This window comes from Quercus lobata, chromosome 5 (genome assembly GCF_001633185.2).
Source record: "Quercus lobata isolate SW786 chromosome 5, ValleyOak3.0 Primary Assembly, whole genome shotgun sequence".
In the NCBI taxonomy this organism is placed as follows: domain Eukaryota; kingdom Viridiplantae; phylum Streptophyta; class Magnoliopsida; order Fagales; family Fagaceae; genus Quercus; species Quercus lobata.
In genome coordinates this window covers 16,876,498-16,890,144 of record NC_044908.1, presented here as the reverse complement: position 1 = coordinate 16,890,144, position 13,647 = coordinate 16,876,498, and the positions used below count along the sequence as shown (strand labels likewise).

The window sequence follows — 13,647 nt, the reverse complement described above, 5'->3', positions numbered from 1 at the left end:
ATAATTTTTTGATAGCTATGTAGAAAAGATTTTTCTTTTTTAAATCTTTAGAAAATCATAGTCAAGTTTGCCAATGTAACATGATTAATTTTAAATTTAAATACCCTTTTGATAGCTATATATGTTTGGTCATTTGCAAATACTTTTTTATTATATTTTTTAAAATATACTAAAGTGGACTAAATGGACTGCAATAGACCAAAATGGACTGAAGTAGATTGAATATACTAAAGTGGACCAAATTGGACGGAGGTGAACTAAATAGACCAAAGTAGACCAAATGAGGTTGACTGAAATAGACTGAATAGACCAAATTAGACCGAAATAGACCAAAGTAAACTGAATGGACCAAAATAGATTGAAATGGACCGAATAGACTGTTGTAGACCGAAATGGACCTAAAAGGGCCTTTTATTTATTTATTTATTTACTAAAAATGGCTACGGGATTTTCTCTTTAAAGTTGGGCTGTTGTAATGTTTATTTTTATTGGTTATAAATGAAAAGGTTGATCTTCTCATAAAAGGCTATTTTTCCTTCAATTTGAACTCAAAGGGATGCTTTTAATTTGACTAGCTTCAGGAATGAAAATTTCATCAATTAAATCCGCTCTCCAACATTGTGAATTTGGGTCAATTAGCTCCCTCACATAAGAATCTGGATTAATTCTTTTTTTTTTTTCACAGTTTAATTTTAAATTTTATTTTTTGTCTAGAGGCAAACTCATAACTTTTAAGTAGTTAGGATCTCTTCATTTGCAATTTTTTTTTTTTTTCTGAGGCAAACTCATCCAAATTCCTCAAAATATGATGCCTAGTAATCTACATTAGGAGGAATAGGTAAAATTATTAATTTATATATAAAAAAAAATGCAACTTTTTCCAAGCGTAGGAATGTAGATACCCACCTGTTTTGAAAGGAATTCATGTTACTACAAAATTGGGGTTGAATATGAATCTAGATACCCTCAAGCATCATATTCCTTTTTGCGATTGGCAATTATACATGAGATTGCTGTTATGGAGTCTTTAAACATTCCTAAGAATTCTAAAACATTACCCCAAGACCGAAATAACCCGAACTTGATCAAAATTGATCAATGTAGACCAAAATGGACCAAAATTATTTATAAAATAAAATAAAATACGCCACAGATCACTACTTAACAGCCACAAATTTTTCTCTTTAAATTTCGGGTGTTGTATTGTTTTTTTATTGGCTATTAATGAAAAGACGGATCTTCCCATAAAAAGAAAGAATATCTCTCTTTCTGTTTGATGGATTTTGTTTTTTGGGCTATTTATGTAGTGCTCATATCCTTGTCGAGTTATTAAATCCTATATACAAGAGCTAATAATACATTCCTTCTGATCATATTGATAGACACACAGGCCGGCTAAAGAACTAGGCCTTAGGACTCATTACAAAATGGTCCTACCACTTTTATAAAAAGACTCCATCCCCATTGTAAAAATAATAATAACAAAAACCCAAAATTTTATGATAACTAATGTTTAAAAGAATAGAAAAGACTATGTATTATTTTTATCAATTTTAAAAAGCCTTCCAAGATATTCCATCAAATGATCAAATAAGAACTCAATCCAATTAGAACATTAAAATGTTTGGAAAAAAAAAAATGTTAAAAATCTATCGAGACGATTAATTTTCCTTGATAGCTAAAGACATCTATTTTCCTTGACATTGGGGTGCATAAGGCCCATTTTCTGATTTCTTATTTTCCATTTACATTCAAATCATTCTCACTATTTTCCTTATTTTCCATTTACATTCAAATCATTCTCACTATTCTCTTTTTCCCTCCAAAATGAGAAGCAAGAAACGCAAAGCAACTGCCTCTCCTTCTCACCCTCCACCGTCTGATGTTGATGATCGATCACTCACCATTACCAAAGAAGTCAATGGCGCCATTGATGAACTTTACAATGGGCATCCAACCGAAGCCCTCAATCTTGTCAAGTCCACCCTATCCCGCCACCCAAACTCCGCCCTTGCACACGGCGCCCTCAGCTTCATCCACTTAAAAATCTCGCATTTAGCCACCATCATCGACAATTACCGCCCCGAGATGCTCGAACATATCAAGAGATCAGTCGACTCATCTAAGCGAGCCGTGCAGTTATGTCAAGACTCCCTCTCCTTCTGGTTCTTCCACGCTTCCGCACTCATGGCATTAGCCAAAAACGACGCCAATGCTGGCTTCGAAGCCGTGATTGAAGCATGTGATACCGGTTTAGCCATCCAATACCCCACCGTGATCGACTATAGCTTTGAAATTTACAAGGACAACAACCCCGAAAGTTGGCTCACACAGTCCCAAATTGAATTACACAGAAAGAAACTCAGGCTTCTCAAATTGGAAAGCAAGTATTTCATTGACACTACATTTCTGGTAATCATAAAGAATGAGGTTCAAGAACTACAAGGAAGAAAGGAAGAGATCGAAGAGAAAGCTATTGCGTTGAGGAAGAACCTCAAGAAAGTGTTGAACGATGAAACTGTGGTGACCCGAGTCAAGGATTACTGGAATGACACGATGAGTATGGAGCTAAAGAAGGATCTGTTGAGGATTCGAATCAAAAGCCTTAAACGGCATTTTGATAAGAAAAAATCACCGGAGGCTGTGGCAGTGGTGATGCAGGCGGTGGAGTACGTGAAGGCGGCGAAGAATTGGAAGTTTTGGACGTGTTGTTGTTGTAACGAGAGGTTTTTTGACGTAAATTCGAATGCAGAGCATCTGAAGAGTGTGCATTTAGGGACTTTATCCGATGAGTTACGATCTGTAGAGCCGAAAATTGTATCTGATTCAATCCATGACTCCGTTAAATCAAGAAAATGGGGACCCGTCGATGTGGTCGCAGCTGTGAAAATGATGGAAGATTTGTCAAGAAAAGAGGTTGGAGATGAAGTTTTCTTGAAACAAAAATGGCCTTATTGCATCGATAGAGAACGTGAAGCGATCATTAATAAAATCCGAGCGCTATTAGACCAGTTCTTGAGCATTAGATGTTTCGTTCAGAGCCATCTTCAAGCGTTAATGGACTTGATAATGGAAATGCTGAAGAAGCGAATCCCGGAACAGTTGCTTAAGGAACACTGTTTGAACCGCACTCTGCTCTCAGCATGCTTTCTTGACATCTCAGAGCTTAATCGTGTGTTCGAGTTCTTGGATGATCTCGGCAATATTTGTGGGTTACACGGGCTCTGCAAGGGTCTTGTGAATGATGAGGTTAGAGGTGAGCCATGTGAGAAGCTTGTTTTTAATAAGGACTTCTCTTTTGTAGAATTCGACAAGAGAATGTTGAGTGGACAGCTTGTTGTGCCAAATGATGGAGCTGCTGTTACTTCTAGTGCTGTTGATGAAATCGAATTAAATGATGATGAACATAAAGATGCTATTGTGGATTGGTTATTGAAGGGAGGAACTAATAGTGGGGAGCAATTGAAGCAGTGGAAAAATTTGATAGAAACTTGTAAAGGTCAAGGGAAAGAGTTTTTCAAGATCTACGAGGCTGAATTTCACCGGATGCAGAATATTTGTGAGAAAAAAATAGAGTACTTGAGAGACATTAAGGAATGTCAGAATTTGGAGAGTATATGTGTTGAAGAAGATAAGAGGAAGGAAGAGTTTGGGAACGAACCATTGAGTTATGAGTCTCTCTTATCAAAGCGGGAGAGACAGATTAAGAACACAAATGACGAGAATTTTGAGTCAGATATCATATGGAAAATTTTGGCAGGACATCATGTGGACAATGAAATAAATTTGGAGATTAAAAAGCTACTTGATGAGATGGCACATCATGGGGACAATGAAATAAAATTGGAGATTAAAAGGCTGATTGATGAGATGACAGCAAAGGTATGGTATAGCCAAATTTATGAACATGTCAAATTTTCAAATTGTTTGATGTGAAATCCAATGTCTCTCAATGTAGTGTGGTGAGTGATATTAAAGATGTTGCTCGATGAACTGCTTTATTCCACAGGTTGATTGAATCTCAGTATGTTTATTGTTGCAGCTTTACAAATTTGATGCTATAATCAGGACAACTACTACTGCTATGCAGCAGACAGCTAAGAAAATTGATACGGTAACTGCTTGTGATTACCGATCAATTATGGTGCCCCTGCTGAAGTCAATCATGCGGGTTTGTGTTGGACTCCCTGTTCTGTTTTGTTGAAGGTTTTCATATAGTTACCTTCCTACCCATCTATGATTTGATGTTTTCGGTGTACTATTCCCCTTTTGTAGGCACAACTGGAAGATCTGGCTAACAAAGATGCAGAAGACAAGTATAAGGCTGTAGAAGAAGCATTCTTATCAGAATTTGGACTTGATGACAAGGAAAAGACTGACAAAGGAGGTGGTAATGCAAGACATGGACAGAGAAAATCAAAGTATAAAAAGAAGAAAAAGGATAAAAGATGGCCCAAGGAATTAAAGGTCTTGTATAATGGTTATTGTTCTGTTTCTTTTTTATGGTAGTTTAAAGTTGTCTAAAGCTACACAGGTATAAATTCTCCTGAAAAAAATTCAGAAGGGGCAGGAACTAAAAGTGGGAAAATAAGAGCATCTAAACATGTTAAATATTAACATAAGATGGCAGAAATTGGACAAATGTACTTGAATTGGATGCTAACAGACTTGGATATGGCGGAGCTAGAGTTAAAAGGTGAAACAAAACCAAAAGATAGTGTAAATGAAATTGGTATTTTTCTGAGGTAGCCAAGTTAGGAAAACGTGGATCAAGTTTAGTAGAATAGTAGTATTTAAGGATCTGAACTCTGAATGATAATAAATTGAGCAATCTAATATATATGACATACAACACACATTGAGCATAAACTCTTACTGAAATAGATTATCATAGCAGCTATTAATTGGATATAAACTTTACACTTGCGCAGCAATGTAACAAAATTTAATGTACTTTTTTTTTAGTAAGGAATGGAATAATTGGATATGACTAATACATTAAGAATCCAAATACAGGAAAGCAGCTAGGATCGAGTTAAATTAAAGTTGATAAAACACAAACCTTTTGAAATAGAAAGAAAGAAATAAAGAAATAAGATCTGCAGAGAATTCCAAGTTCCCACTAAACAAAGAGAATTGATTATGCAAACTAATGTCCTAAAAATATACAATTCGCTTATTGTAGGCAACTGGAGGTAGTGAGGAGCAACGGGAAAATGTGGAGCAAATGTAAGTCTTTGTTTTTTTTTTTTTTTTTTTTATCTTACTTCAACATTTGCATTGACTAAAAATCATGTAAATTTGCGGCCATATGTGCTCCCACTCCCATAGGCTGTGCCTCAGTTCTTTTCCAGCTGCACGTGATGGAAATGATCCTACTAATCCTGAGATTGTTGGTCCTGTAACCACTGATGAATTGGAGCAAGAGGAATGGAAACTTACACCTGAGGAGGAGAAAGAGCAAAGAATGCTTGATGAGCATTTGGAGTATCAGAGGCAGATTGAGAATGAGGCCAAACAAAAGCGCCTTGCTGAGCTAAATAAAGCCCGAAGCAGTGAAGGAAATGTGGAAAAAATGTCCCTTAGACGCATCAACTTTGATGATTTTCACTGGAAATATTTTTATCAAGCTCAGGGTGTCAAATTGGATGAGAAATTATGCAAACTTCAACAAGAGTTGCACCTTACCCCATATAACTTGAATCTGACTAGATCCAATTAGAGGTAATAAATGGTCTTCAATGAAAAACCATCACTATTTTAATAAAGGATTTTGATGCATTTGATTAATCTTAGTTAGAATTGTCCCCTTTTATTCTTAGTTTGCATTATGTTCAGTGCTCTTAACACCCGTGCAACTAGCAGTAGACATTAAAGAGAACCCTGTAATGGAGGTTGGAAATTGTTAACAGTAGTTGTCTAGTACTAGTAGTCCATAAATCCATACAACTTTAACAAAGCAATCCACTAAGAATTCCTTTCTTCTCTATCTAAATTCTCAACCATTCATTCCACTAGCACAATACAATTGCCCCCAACCTATTTATTTGCTAGGCCCTGTTGCGTAAGTGGGCTTTTAGTTTTTCTGGGCTCTATTCCCATGATTATGAATAATGGAAGGCCCAACTTAGACACACCTCGTCCCTTATCGATCTCTCTCCTATTTTTCCCGCCACTCCATACCCTCACAAACACACAAAGATGCTCTCTCTATATTAGCTCCGATCCGCCGCCGCCGCCGAATCTCGCTTCTACGCCCACAAGGCTGCTCAACTCTTCGTCCCCTCACGGTAATTTTCTCGGCCCTCTCTTCTTTTTTTCGTTTCACTTCCAATTTGGGATTTTTTTTTTTTCTTTCAATTTCTAGGGTTTCAGAGTAATTGAGCTAGTTCTTGTCTTGCCCGTAAAAATAAGGATTAATGAGTTTGATTCTTGGTCTAATAATATTGCTGAAATTTGCGATTACTTTGGATGGATGATTTGTAGGGTCTGTGTGTGTGTGTGTGTGTGTGTGATACTAATTTACTAATTAGCTTATTACGTTTATGAATTGTGAATTTGTGAGTTAATCAATGGATTCGAAGGTCGGAACTGATTTGTGCTTGTTAAGTACTGTATGATTGTTCATGTTCATGGGTTGCTTGGGATTGAGTGTATGAGCCACGTTTTAGTAGGGATTTGCTACTTTGTGTTGTTGAGTCTGAATGCATATTTGAAGGGCCTGTGTGTGTGTGAGATACTGATGAGTTTATTTGGGTAATAGCTGTTGGCTGTTGGCTGTTGCACATAGGATGTTACACACTCTTATGTTTTTAAAATAAAAAACGTGAGTTAGTCACATTTTCAATTTATAAAAACACAGTGTGCATAACATATAGGAATAAGATCACCTGCTGATTTTATGTCTGTTAGCTCATTCTATGTGGATGTATATGCTTCAGTTTTTTGGGATTGTTTGGGTCATGCCAGGTTCTGTTTCAAACTTAGTATTTTGTTGGCATCATTGGTATGGGAAACATAATTCGGATATTTGAAATTTGGTTTCAGGTTGTTTGGTGTTAATTATTTGGACTGAATGTAATGGGCATTCTTTTGATGATATTGAGAAGTCTCTGGCTCAGTTGTTAGATTTGTGCCAATGGACTCTCTCTGATTGGTTTCAATGTTGAGGTCTCTCAGATTGTTCTCCTCTTATGGATTTTCTTTTGTCTCTTAGAATACTTTAATGTTTTTTTGTTCTATTTGTTCTTTGTTCACTACCGTGAACTTCGTGTATCTTTTGTTCTATTCCTTTTTTAATAATATTTCCTTATTACCCATCAAGAAAAAAAGGATTAGGATGTTACACACACTTATGTTTTCAAAATTAAACACATGAGTTAAAGTCACATTTTCAATTTATAAAAACACACAGTGTGTAATATACAATTCCCTTTGATAAATTGCCCCAATCATTTTGTTTTATAAAAACTTACTATAAATTGCCCCAATCATTTTGTTTTATAAAAACTTACTCATGTGCATTGTGATTGTTGGCTAGGGACATAAGTTAATTTTCTATGCACTTGTAATCTTGGAAACCTTATTAGGGCAGTATATCATGCTCATGCATCCATCTAGTGATATTTATTCATTTTAGAACTAGGTTATTTTAGGAAGTCGATCTATATTTCTCATCTATATAGTCATGGTGCTTTACTTCCCTATTCCTTTAATTACATATCATGTACTTAGGCATTCATTTTAGTTAGTTTCTGCACTCAGGCCACATACAATATCTCATTTTCATGCACCTGTGTCCATTAGTTATTCTTGATATTCCTCAGGATTTTTAGATAACACATGAGATCAGCCTAGTCTAGCTGTGATTAATACTCACCTGATTCATCGGGAGACCCTTTGTTTGGGTGTCTAGTCCACATGTGCCTACTAAATTTTCTTCAGATGAGTGTTATATCTTGAACTGTGTCATGTGTTATAATCTGCTCCCCATTTTACATGTGAATACTATTTGGAATAATTTGTGTTTCCATGCTTCACGCACTTTTGACAGACAAACGTTCCCATTGACATTTGTAGACACATTAAACTGAGTTTTTAATTAGAGTTCATTTTGGTTGATAAGCTTGATGGATAAAAAATGGTGAGCATTTGACAAAGAAAGAACAATTTGTGGAGAAGAATCAGTTGGGTGAACAGGGGAATAAGAAGATGAAGAAAAGTTGGAACTTGGAAGCCATAAGTGTTATATGTATTATTTTATAGTTGTGAATACAAGTTATAATATTATGAAACTAATAAGAATGGCTATAATTCAAATGTCCCCAGAGAATTAATAATGCAACAGATAAGATTATGTAAATGTCTCACTATGTAGAAGTATGATTTAATTTTGTTGGGAATAAATAGAATTGGGTAAATGCCAGGACTTCTCACCAAGTCTACATAAACTCCACTTCTATGAGATATATATATATATATATATATATATATATATATCAAAAGTTGGAACTTCTATGATGGGTCTCAAAATTATTTTGTTAATAGTTTCTCTTAAATTTAGGCTTCTATAAAAAGTAAGAAACATCAATATTTTGGATTCAATGTTACAAATTTAAAGTACATGAAATGAATAGTATTTTAATGTAAAATTTTAAATGATGTTAGATACCAAAAAGCAAAATCTTGATTGTGATTGAATACTTTTTGTTTCACCTGAAATTGATATATACTTACTAACTCAATTGTTTAATGGTAAAAACTTCAGTCTTGAACTTTGTGTGAAGGAAGAAAATGTTTTTGGAACTACAATTAGGAAAGTATCCCAAAAATCGACATTCTGATCTCTACATATGTGAATTATTATTTTGATACTACTATGATATTTTTTTCTCACATGCTATTATGGACATTTATCTTCAGAATAGCCAGGACCCCCAAAATAGACATGGGTTCCATTGCCAAAGTAATTCTTGTCAATTTGGACATCTATATTATAGCAGGGTGGGTTCGTTACATATAGAATCAGCCCCATGTCCTCAGCGTTTCTGAAATTGCCTGTGGAATCCATGTATTGAATATTTCGAAAATAACTTGCTTTTCCATAGCCTTCATCTGGAAAATGGCCACTTCCCATTTGAGTTTTTGTGTGACTGCCCCCAGGTTTTGAGTTGTAAATCTCTCCACCCCAATCAAGTGTTGTAGCACTACTTGCTAAATATGTGAAGATGGATTGAGGCCAGTATCCAATCAACTGATCTTCTACTTGGAGCCACCAATTTTCGTTGTCCTAAAGCATTTGAGTTCAAGAATTTCGTAATCAATACATAAAAAGATATTGTGTATAGCTGGTCTAATTTACTGGGGAAAAAAAAAAAAAAAAAAATCATCTACCTTGTATATGGTTATCCCTATGTCGTATTGATTCGAGTCGTAGCTAGAAACAGCTTCTATCGGAGATCCAATGGCAAATTCGTTGTTTGTTTGAACAAAACCAGAACATTCAAGATTGTAGCAACCGGTTTCATGGTAGCCATCGCTCTTAACAAGGATAGAATAAGTTAGTTCAAGAAAAACATACGTGGTAGAGAAACTATAGGGGAAACTATCTTGATTTGGCAAGAATGCACTTGATGGGAGTAGGTTGATGAAGTTTCCAACTTAGATTTAAATTTTTCTTTTGAAATAAGCAAACTTACAGTCCAATATATGAAGAATCTTGTCTTTTGGTCATCTGAATAAACCTGGAATCATGAAATGTACATCAATTTATTATCCAAATGCATTGTATATATATATCTTAAATTTCTATTTTCAAATGCATTGTATATTTTCTTATGTAGATTTGAATGCCAAAAGAATCTAATCATTTCAAAGTTTAGACTTACACTCAATATTATATATATATATATATATATTCTGATGTTAAATCTTTGTAAAGATGACATTGAAACTTACATTCCATCCAGCTTCCATGGTGTTTAATTGTTCATCGGGACCAGCTACAACCCATATTTGAGCAATACTGATTTCTCCATCATCAGATACAGTAGGTTTCCATATGTTTATTGATGAACGTGCTCCATAAAAGTTGTCACCATTAATATAAACTGTGGCATACTAAATTCCAATATCATTCATATAAATACATATGTCAGAAAATAATAATAATAATAATAATAATAATAATTTGTAAAATGAAATAGATTAATGTGAGAAAAATTAGTTTAAAGTAATATGATGAGTATTTCCTGTTCATGAATGTATGAAATTCTAAAATATCAGTCTTTTAATGAAAAGGATACCTCATGATTTTTGTGATAAGCAGCAAAACTATGATTAAGCTGTGTTGTACTTGGTTTAAAATGAATAGCTCGGGGACGGGGGTGTTCATCTTCTTGTGATCGTCTAATGGGGATTGTTGCCTCAGGGCATTGTCCACTTTTATGCCAACCTTGAAACAATTTTTCTTGAATGGAATTCACTATTACTCCACCGGGAATTGAACTGGGTTTCATCTGTTAAACAAAAACGATTTCTTAATCCCCAGTTGTAGCATTGAAAAGAAAAGGCAGGTAATCCTAGTAGAGGCCGACCTAGCTAGGAAGAGAGCAGGGATTTGAAAAAATATTATTAGTATATTCGGTATAAATAATGCTAAGTTAACCGTTAAAATGACTTAAAATTTGTTCTAAAATTATTATAAAAATATTATGAATATAGTATTTCTTTAATTAAATAATGTTAAGTTTACAATATTTTTACAACAAATACAAATAGATAATATTAGGTAAAAAGTGATTTGGTCCAAATGAAAAGTAATAAAAATATTAGTTGGGAAAACATTAAGGACCTAGCAATATTTTAAGATTAAATAGACAAATCCACTCCACCAACTGTTGGACCCACCATATTTTCTCCAACCAATTAGGTTTCATGCTTTTATAATTTTCTCCTCTTTTATCTTTTCTCAATTCTTATCAGGATGTCTCTTCTTTTACTTCTTCACCACTTACTTTTACTTCCTTCTTCACCACTTATAAAAGCCCCTAGCCATGGCCATATGCTTCCATGAACAACCAACCACTGCCAATATTCATTTGATCTCTTTTTTGTTTCAAAATCCCACACACCCAAGCAATACCAATTGAAGAAAGGGAAACGAATTCAAAGCAGCAGCAGCACAATGAGATTTCTCAATTTTTGGTGAAGAAAGTTGCGATTGTGAGATTGATAAGGAAAAGCAATCACGGGCTTATTTTTTCAGGGGCAAAATTGTAATTTTAAGAAAAATTTGAGGGTAAATTAAGGAAAAGGGAACACTTTTCCAACGGTAATATTTTATTAATTCATTCAATGCGACTTTCGAGTTTTGGCAATTGCTACTCCACAGGTGCCACACAAAATTCAAAAACACAGAAAATCACATTTTGAGTACTGAAACGCACCTATAAAACGAATCAAATGGGCACTAACTCCACTTAAAAGAATGTTTGGGTATTTTTTTTTCTTTTTTTTTCATCATCAACGTGAGCATGTTATGGAATTACTTTTTTTTTTTACTTAGTTCTGGATCATTGAGAGCCACATGTATGAATGAATCTCTTCAAAAATAATTATATACTTTTGGTAGTAATCAAGTTTTATCATATAGCAAATATTCACCATTATAATCGTAATGACTGAAAAATTAATTGTTAAATATTTCTTCATTGTTTCAATTGTACTAGAAAATCAGTAGCCAAAATTTTTTTGTTATTTTTAAAAAGTGTGCATTTTTGTACTTATTTTATTAGTTTGTATTGTAACTATGGAGCGAGTATTTCAACCATGAATACTTTAATATATATTTGACAATAAAATGGAAGATAACATTCTAAAATTCTAATCCACTCTTTGATTTTGTATATCGAAAGAGAAACTTTTGCAAAATTTAGTATAAAAATGATCATAAATGATTTAAAAAGATTTATGCCACACTAACTAACCAAAGAAGAACAAAAATTATAAACTTATTAGGTATATGAAATGTATGAATGGTTGAAAACAAAAATAAAGTAATGCTATTAATATACAAGATAAATGAATTAGGAAAATAAATCCTATGTAATTAGCAATAAATAAATAACCTGTATGGTGTGATTTTTGAGAAGTGGGTGACTAAAAGCAGGTTGTTGATAAATGTCAACACAGTCAATTATGTCACCATCTCCCCCCTACAAAGATTTCATTAGACCTTAAATAAGTTTGGGATTTTAAAATCACATATATAGGAAAAACATTTTGAATCAAAATAAAAATCGAGGAAGGAAAGATAGAAAGAAGTATTTAGTACTCATCATTACCTGAATGGATTTGATTGTTCCTTTGTGTTTAACGAACTCTTTAGTTTTCATAGTCCCAATGGCTCTTCCATTAGCAAATCTATCGCTTAACACGTAGTAAAAAGCGAGAAACAAAACTATGAAACATTGTAGTTTATTGTATATAATGTTAGACATATTGAAACAAGGTTGGAAAATTCTCTATCTTTGAATAACTCTTATGGAATGGAGGGAATGAAGGAATTATATATATATATAAGAGATGGTGTTATCTATTACGAGTCTCGTCTACTATGTAAAATAAAGTTGTAAAAAAAAAAAAATGTATGGGTGCAGATATCAATATTTCTTAAATATAGGAATGAAATATAAAAATTATTTCGAGCATATAATTAAGTAATGTTTCTCTCCAAAAAAAAAAATTTAATTTAAATATTAAAAATAATAAAGTAAAATTTAATTACAGTAATTTACACCTAAATTTAGTGAAGAAGACATTTTCGTACCGTACATTTATATATCTTTGAACGAGAGAGAGAGGGAGAGAGAGAACGAGTGTGGAGGAGCTTAGAACACAGAAGAAAGAGATAGATAAGAATGAGAGTGAAATGTCAAAGACCATACAATTCAGTTTTTGAGTTTTTTTTTTTTTTTTTTCTTTTTTTATTATCATGAGTTTCTCTCTCTTTGCAGTTGCACTCACGTGAATGAATAGATTTTTTTTTGCCTTGTATGGCATGTGAATGATAATACTACTCTAATGTCTAACCAAGTCTGACAAGCACAAGCTTGAAAGATTTTAATAAATTTTTTTAACTCAAAATTTTGTTTGTCTTCATCCACACAGGCCACATCTTCCTAGACTTTAAGCCTTAATTCTAAAATTCTTTTTTATTTTAATTTTTTTATTCCTATCTAACTACATTTATTTTATTTTAATTTTTTTTACTCCTATCTAACTATTTTATTTTATTTATTTTTAAAAACCTAAGATTATTATAATAAATAAATAAAAACTATATGAATGCATGGACTATTATTGTTATTAATTATTATTATATTGAAAAGAATAGGTTTTTAATTTCTTAGCTGAGACGCAAACTTTTAATTTGGAAAACTATAAAATACGTTGCACCTTGCTCTAAAAGTTGATAGGATTGAGTTGCAAACAGTTTTCCCGTGGCCCATTAAATCTAGAAGATCACGGGCCTGATTTCATTCAGTCACGCGATGAACTTCTGGACTTGATTGAAGACAACACTTAGCCCACTATCAAATTATGATAGGGCCCACTAATGGAGGCTTGCGTGGCCACAAGTTAATA

General features: G+C 33.5%; 3 protein-coding genes across 7 annotated transcripts; 2 read left to right on the top strand and 1 right to left on the bottom strand.

Moving 5' to 3' along the window:
- The first annotated feature begins 1,745 nt into the window (after positions 1-1,745).
- On the top strand, positions 1,746-4,018 carry LOC115990074. Its single transcript, XM_031113936.1, has 2 exons — positions 1,746-3,882; positions 4,010-4,018. Exons 1-2 carry the CDS (start codon positions 1,828-1,830, stop codon positions 4,016-4,018), a joined length of 2,064 nt encoding a protein of 687 aa, XP_030969796.1. The 5' UTR covers positions 1,746-1,827.
- Positions 4,019-4,090: 72 nt separating this feature from the next.
- On the top strand, positions 4,091-5,733 carry LOC115989240. Its single transcript, XM_031112908.1, has 4 exons — positions 4,091-4,171; positions 4,276-4,467; positions 5,186-5,229; positions 5,332-5,733. The coding sequence occupies exons 1-4, from the start codon at positions 4,142-4,144 to the stop codon at positions 5,720-5,722; spliced, it is 657 nt and encodes a 218-aa protein (XP_030968768.1). The 5' UTR covers positions 4,091-4,141; the 3' UTR covers positions 5,723-5,733.
- Positions 5,734-8,705: 2,972 nt separating this feature from the next.
- LOC115992105 lies at positions 8,706-12,919 on the bottom strand. Of its 5 annotated transcripts, none has more exons than XM_031116163.1 (8): positions 12,830-12,919; positions 12,345-12,429; positions 12,129-12,215; positions 10,305-10,517; positions 9,958-10,119; positions 9,699-9,743; positions 9,394-9,540; positions 8,706-9,289 (listed from the first exon to the last, which is right to left on the bottom strand). In XM_031116163.1, the coding sequence occupies exons 2-8, from the start codon at positions 12,393-12,395 to the stop codon at positions 8,903-8,905; spliced, it is 1,092 nt and encodes a 363-aa protein (XP_030972023.1). In that variant the 5' UTR covers positions 12,396-12,429; positions 12,830-12,919; the 3' UTR covers positions 8,706-8,902. The 5 variants fall into 5 exon arrangements, with proteins under 5 accessions (XP_030972023.1, XP_030972022.1, XP_030972024.1 ...); XM_031116162.1 differs by having other exon boundaries at positions 12,835-12,919; XM_031116164.1 differs by having other exon boundaries at positions 12,345-12,423; positions 12,830-12,916.
- Between the last annotated feature and the right edge of the window lie 728 nt (positions 12,920-13,647).

What these genes read in the sequence shown, in the direction of transcription:
- LOC115990074 (XM_031113936.1), top strand. Translation starts at nt 1,828, where the DNA reads ATGAGAAGCAAGAAACGCAAAGCAACTGCCTCTCCTTCTCACCCTCCA.
- LOC115989240 (XM_031112908.1), top strand. Translation starts at nt 4,142, where the DNA reads ATGGTGCCCCTGCTGAAGTCAATCATGCGG. An exon ending in GATGGCCCAAGGAATTAAAG is followed by an intron (nt 4,468 to 5,185) that starts GTCTTGTATAAT and finishes CGCTTATTGTAG; the next exon opens with GCAACTGGAGGTAGTGAGGA. An exon ending in CGGGAAAATGTGGAGCAAAT is followed by an intron (nt 5,230 to 5,331) that starts GTAAGTCTTTGT and finishes CCACTCCCATAG; the next exon opens with GCTGTGCCTCAGTTCTTTTC.
- LOC115992105 (XM_031116161.1), bottom strand. Translation starts at nt 12,500, where the DNA reads ATGTCTAACATTATATACAATAAACTACAATGTTTCATAGTTTTGTTT. An exon ending in GAACAATCAAATCCATTCAG is followed by an intron (nt 12,216 to 12,344) that starts GTAATGATGAGT and finishes AAATCTTTGTAG; the next exon opens with GGGGGAGATGGTGACATAAT. An exon ending in CTTATCACAAAAATCATGAG is followed by an intron (nt 10,120 to 10,304) that starts GTATCCTTTTCA and finishes ATTGGAATTTAG; the next exon opens with TATGCCACAGTTTATATTAA.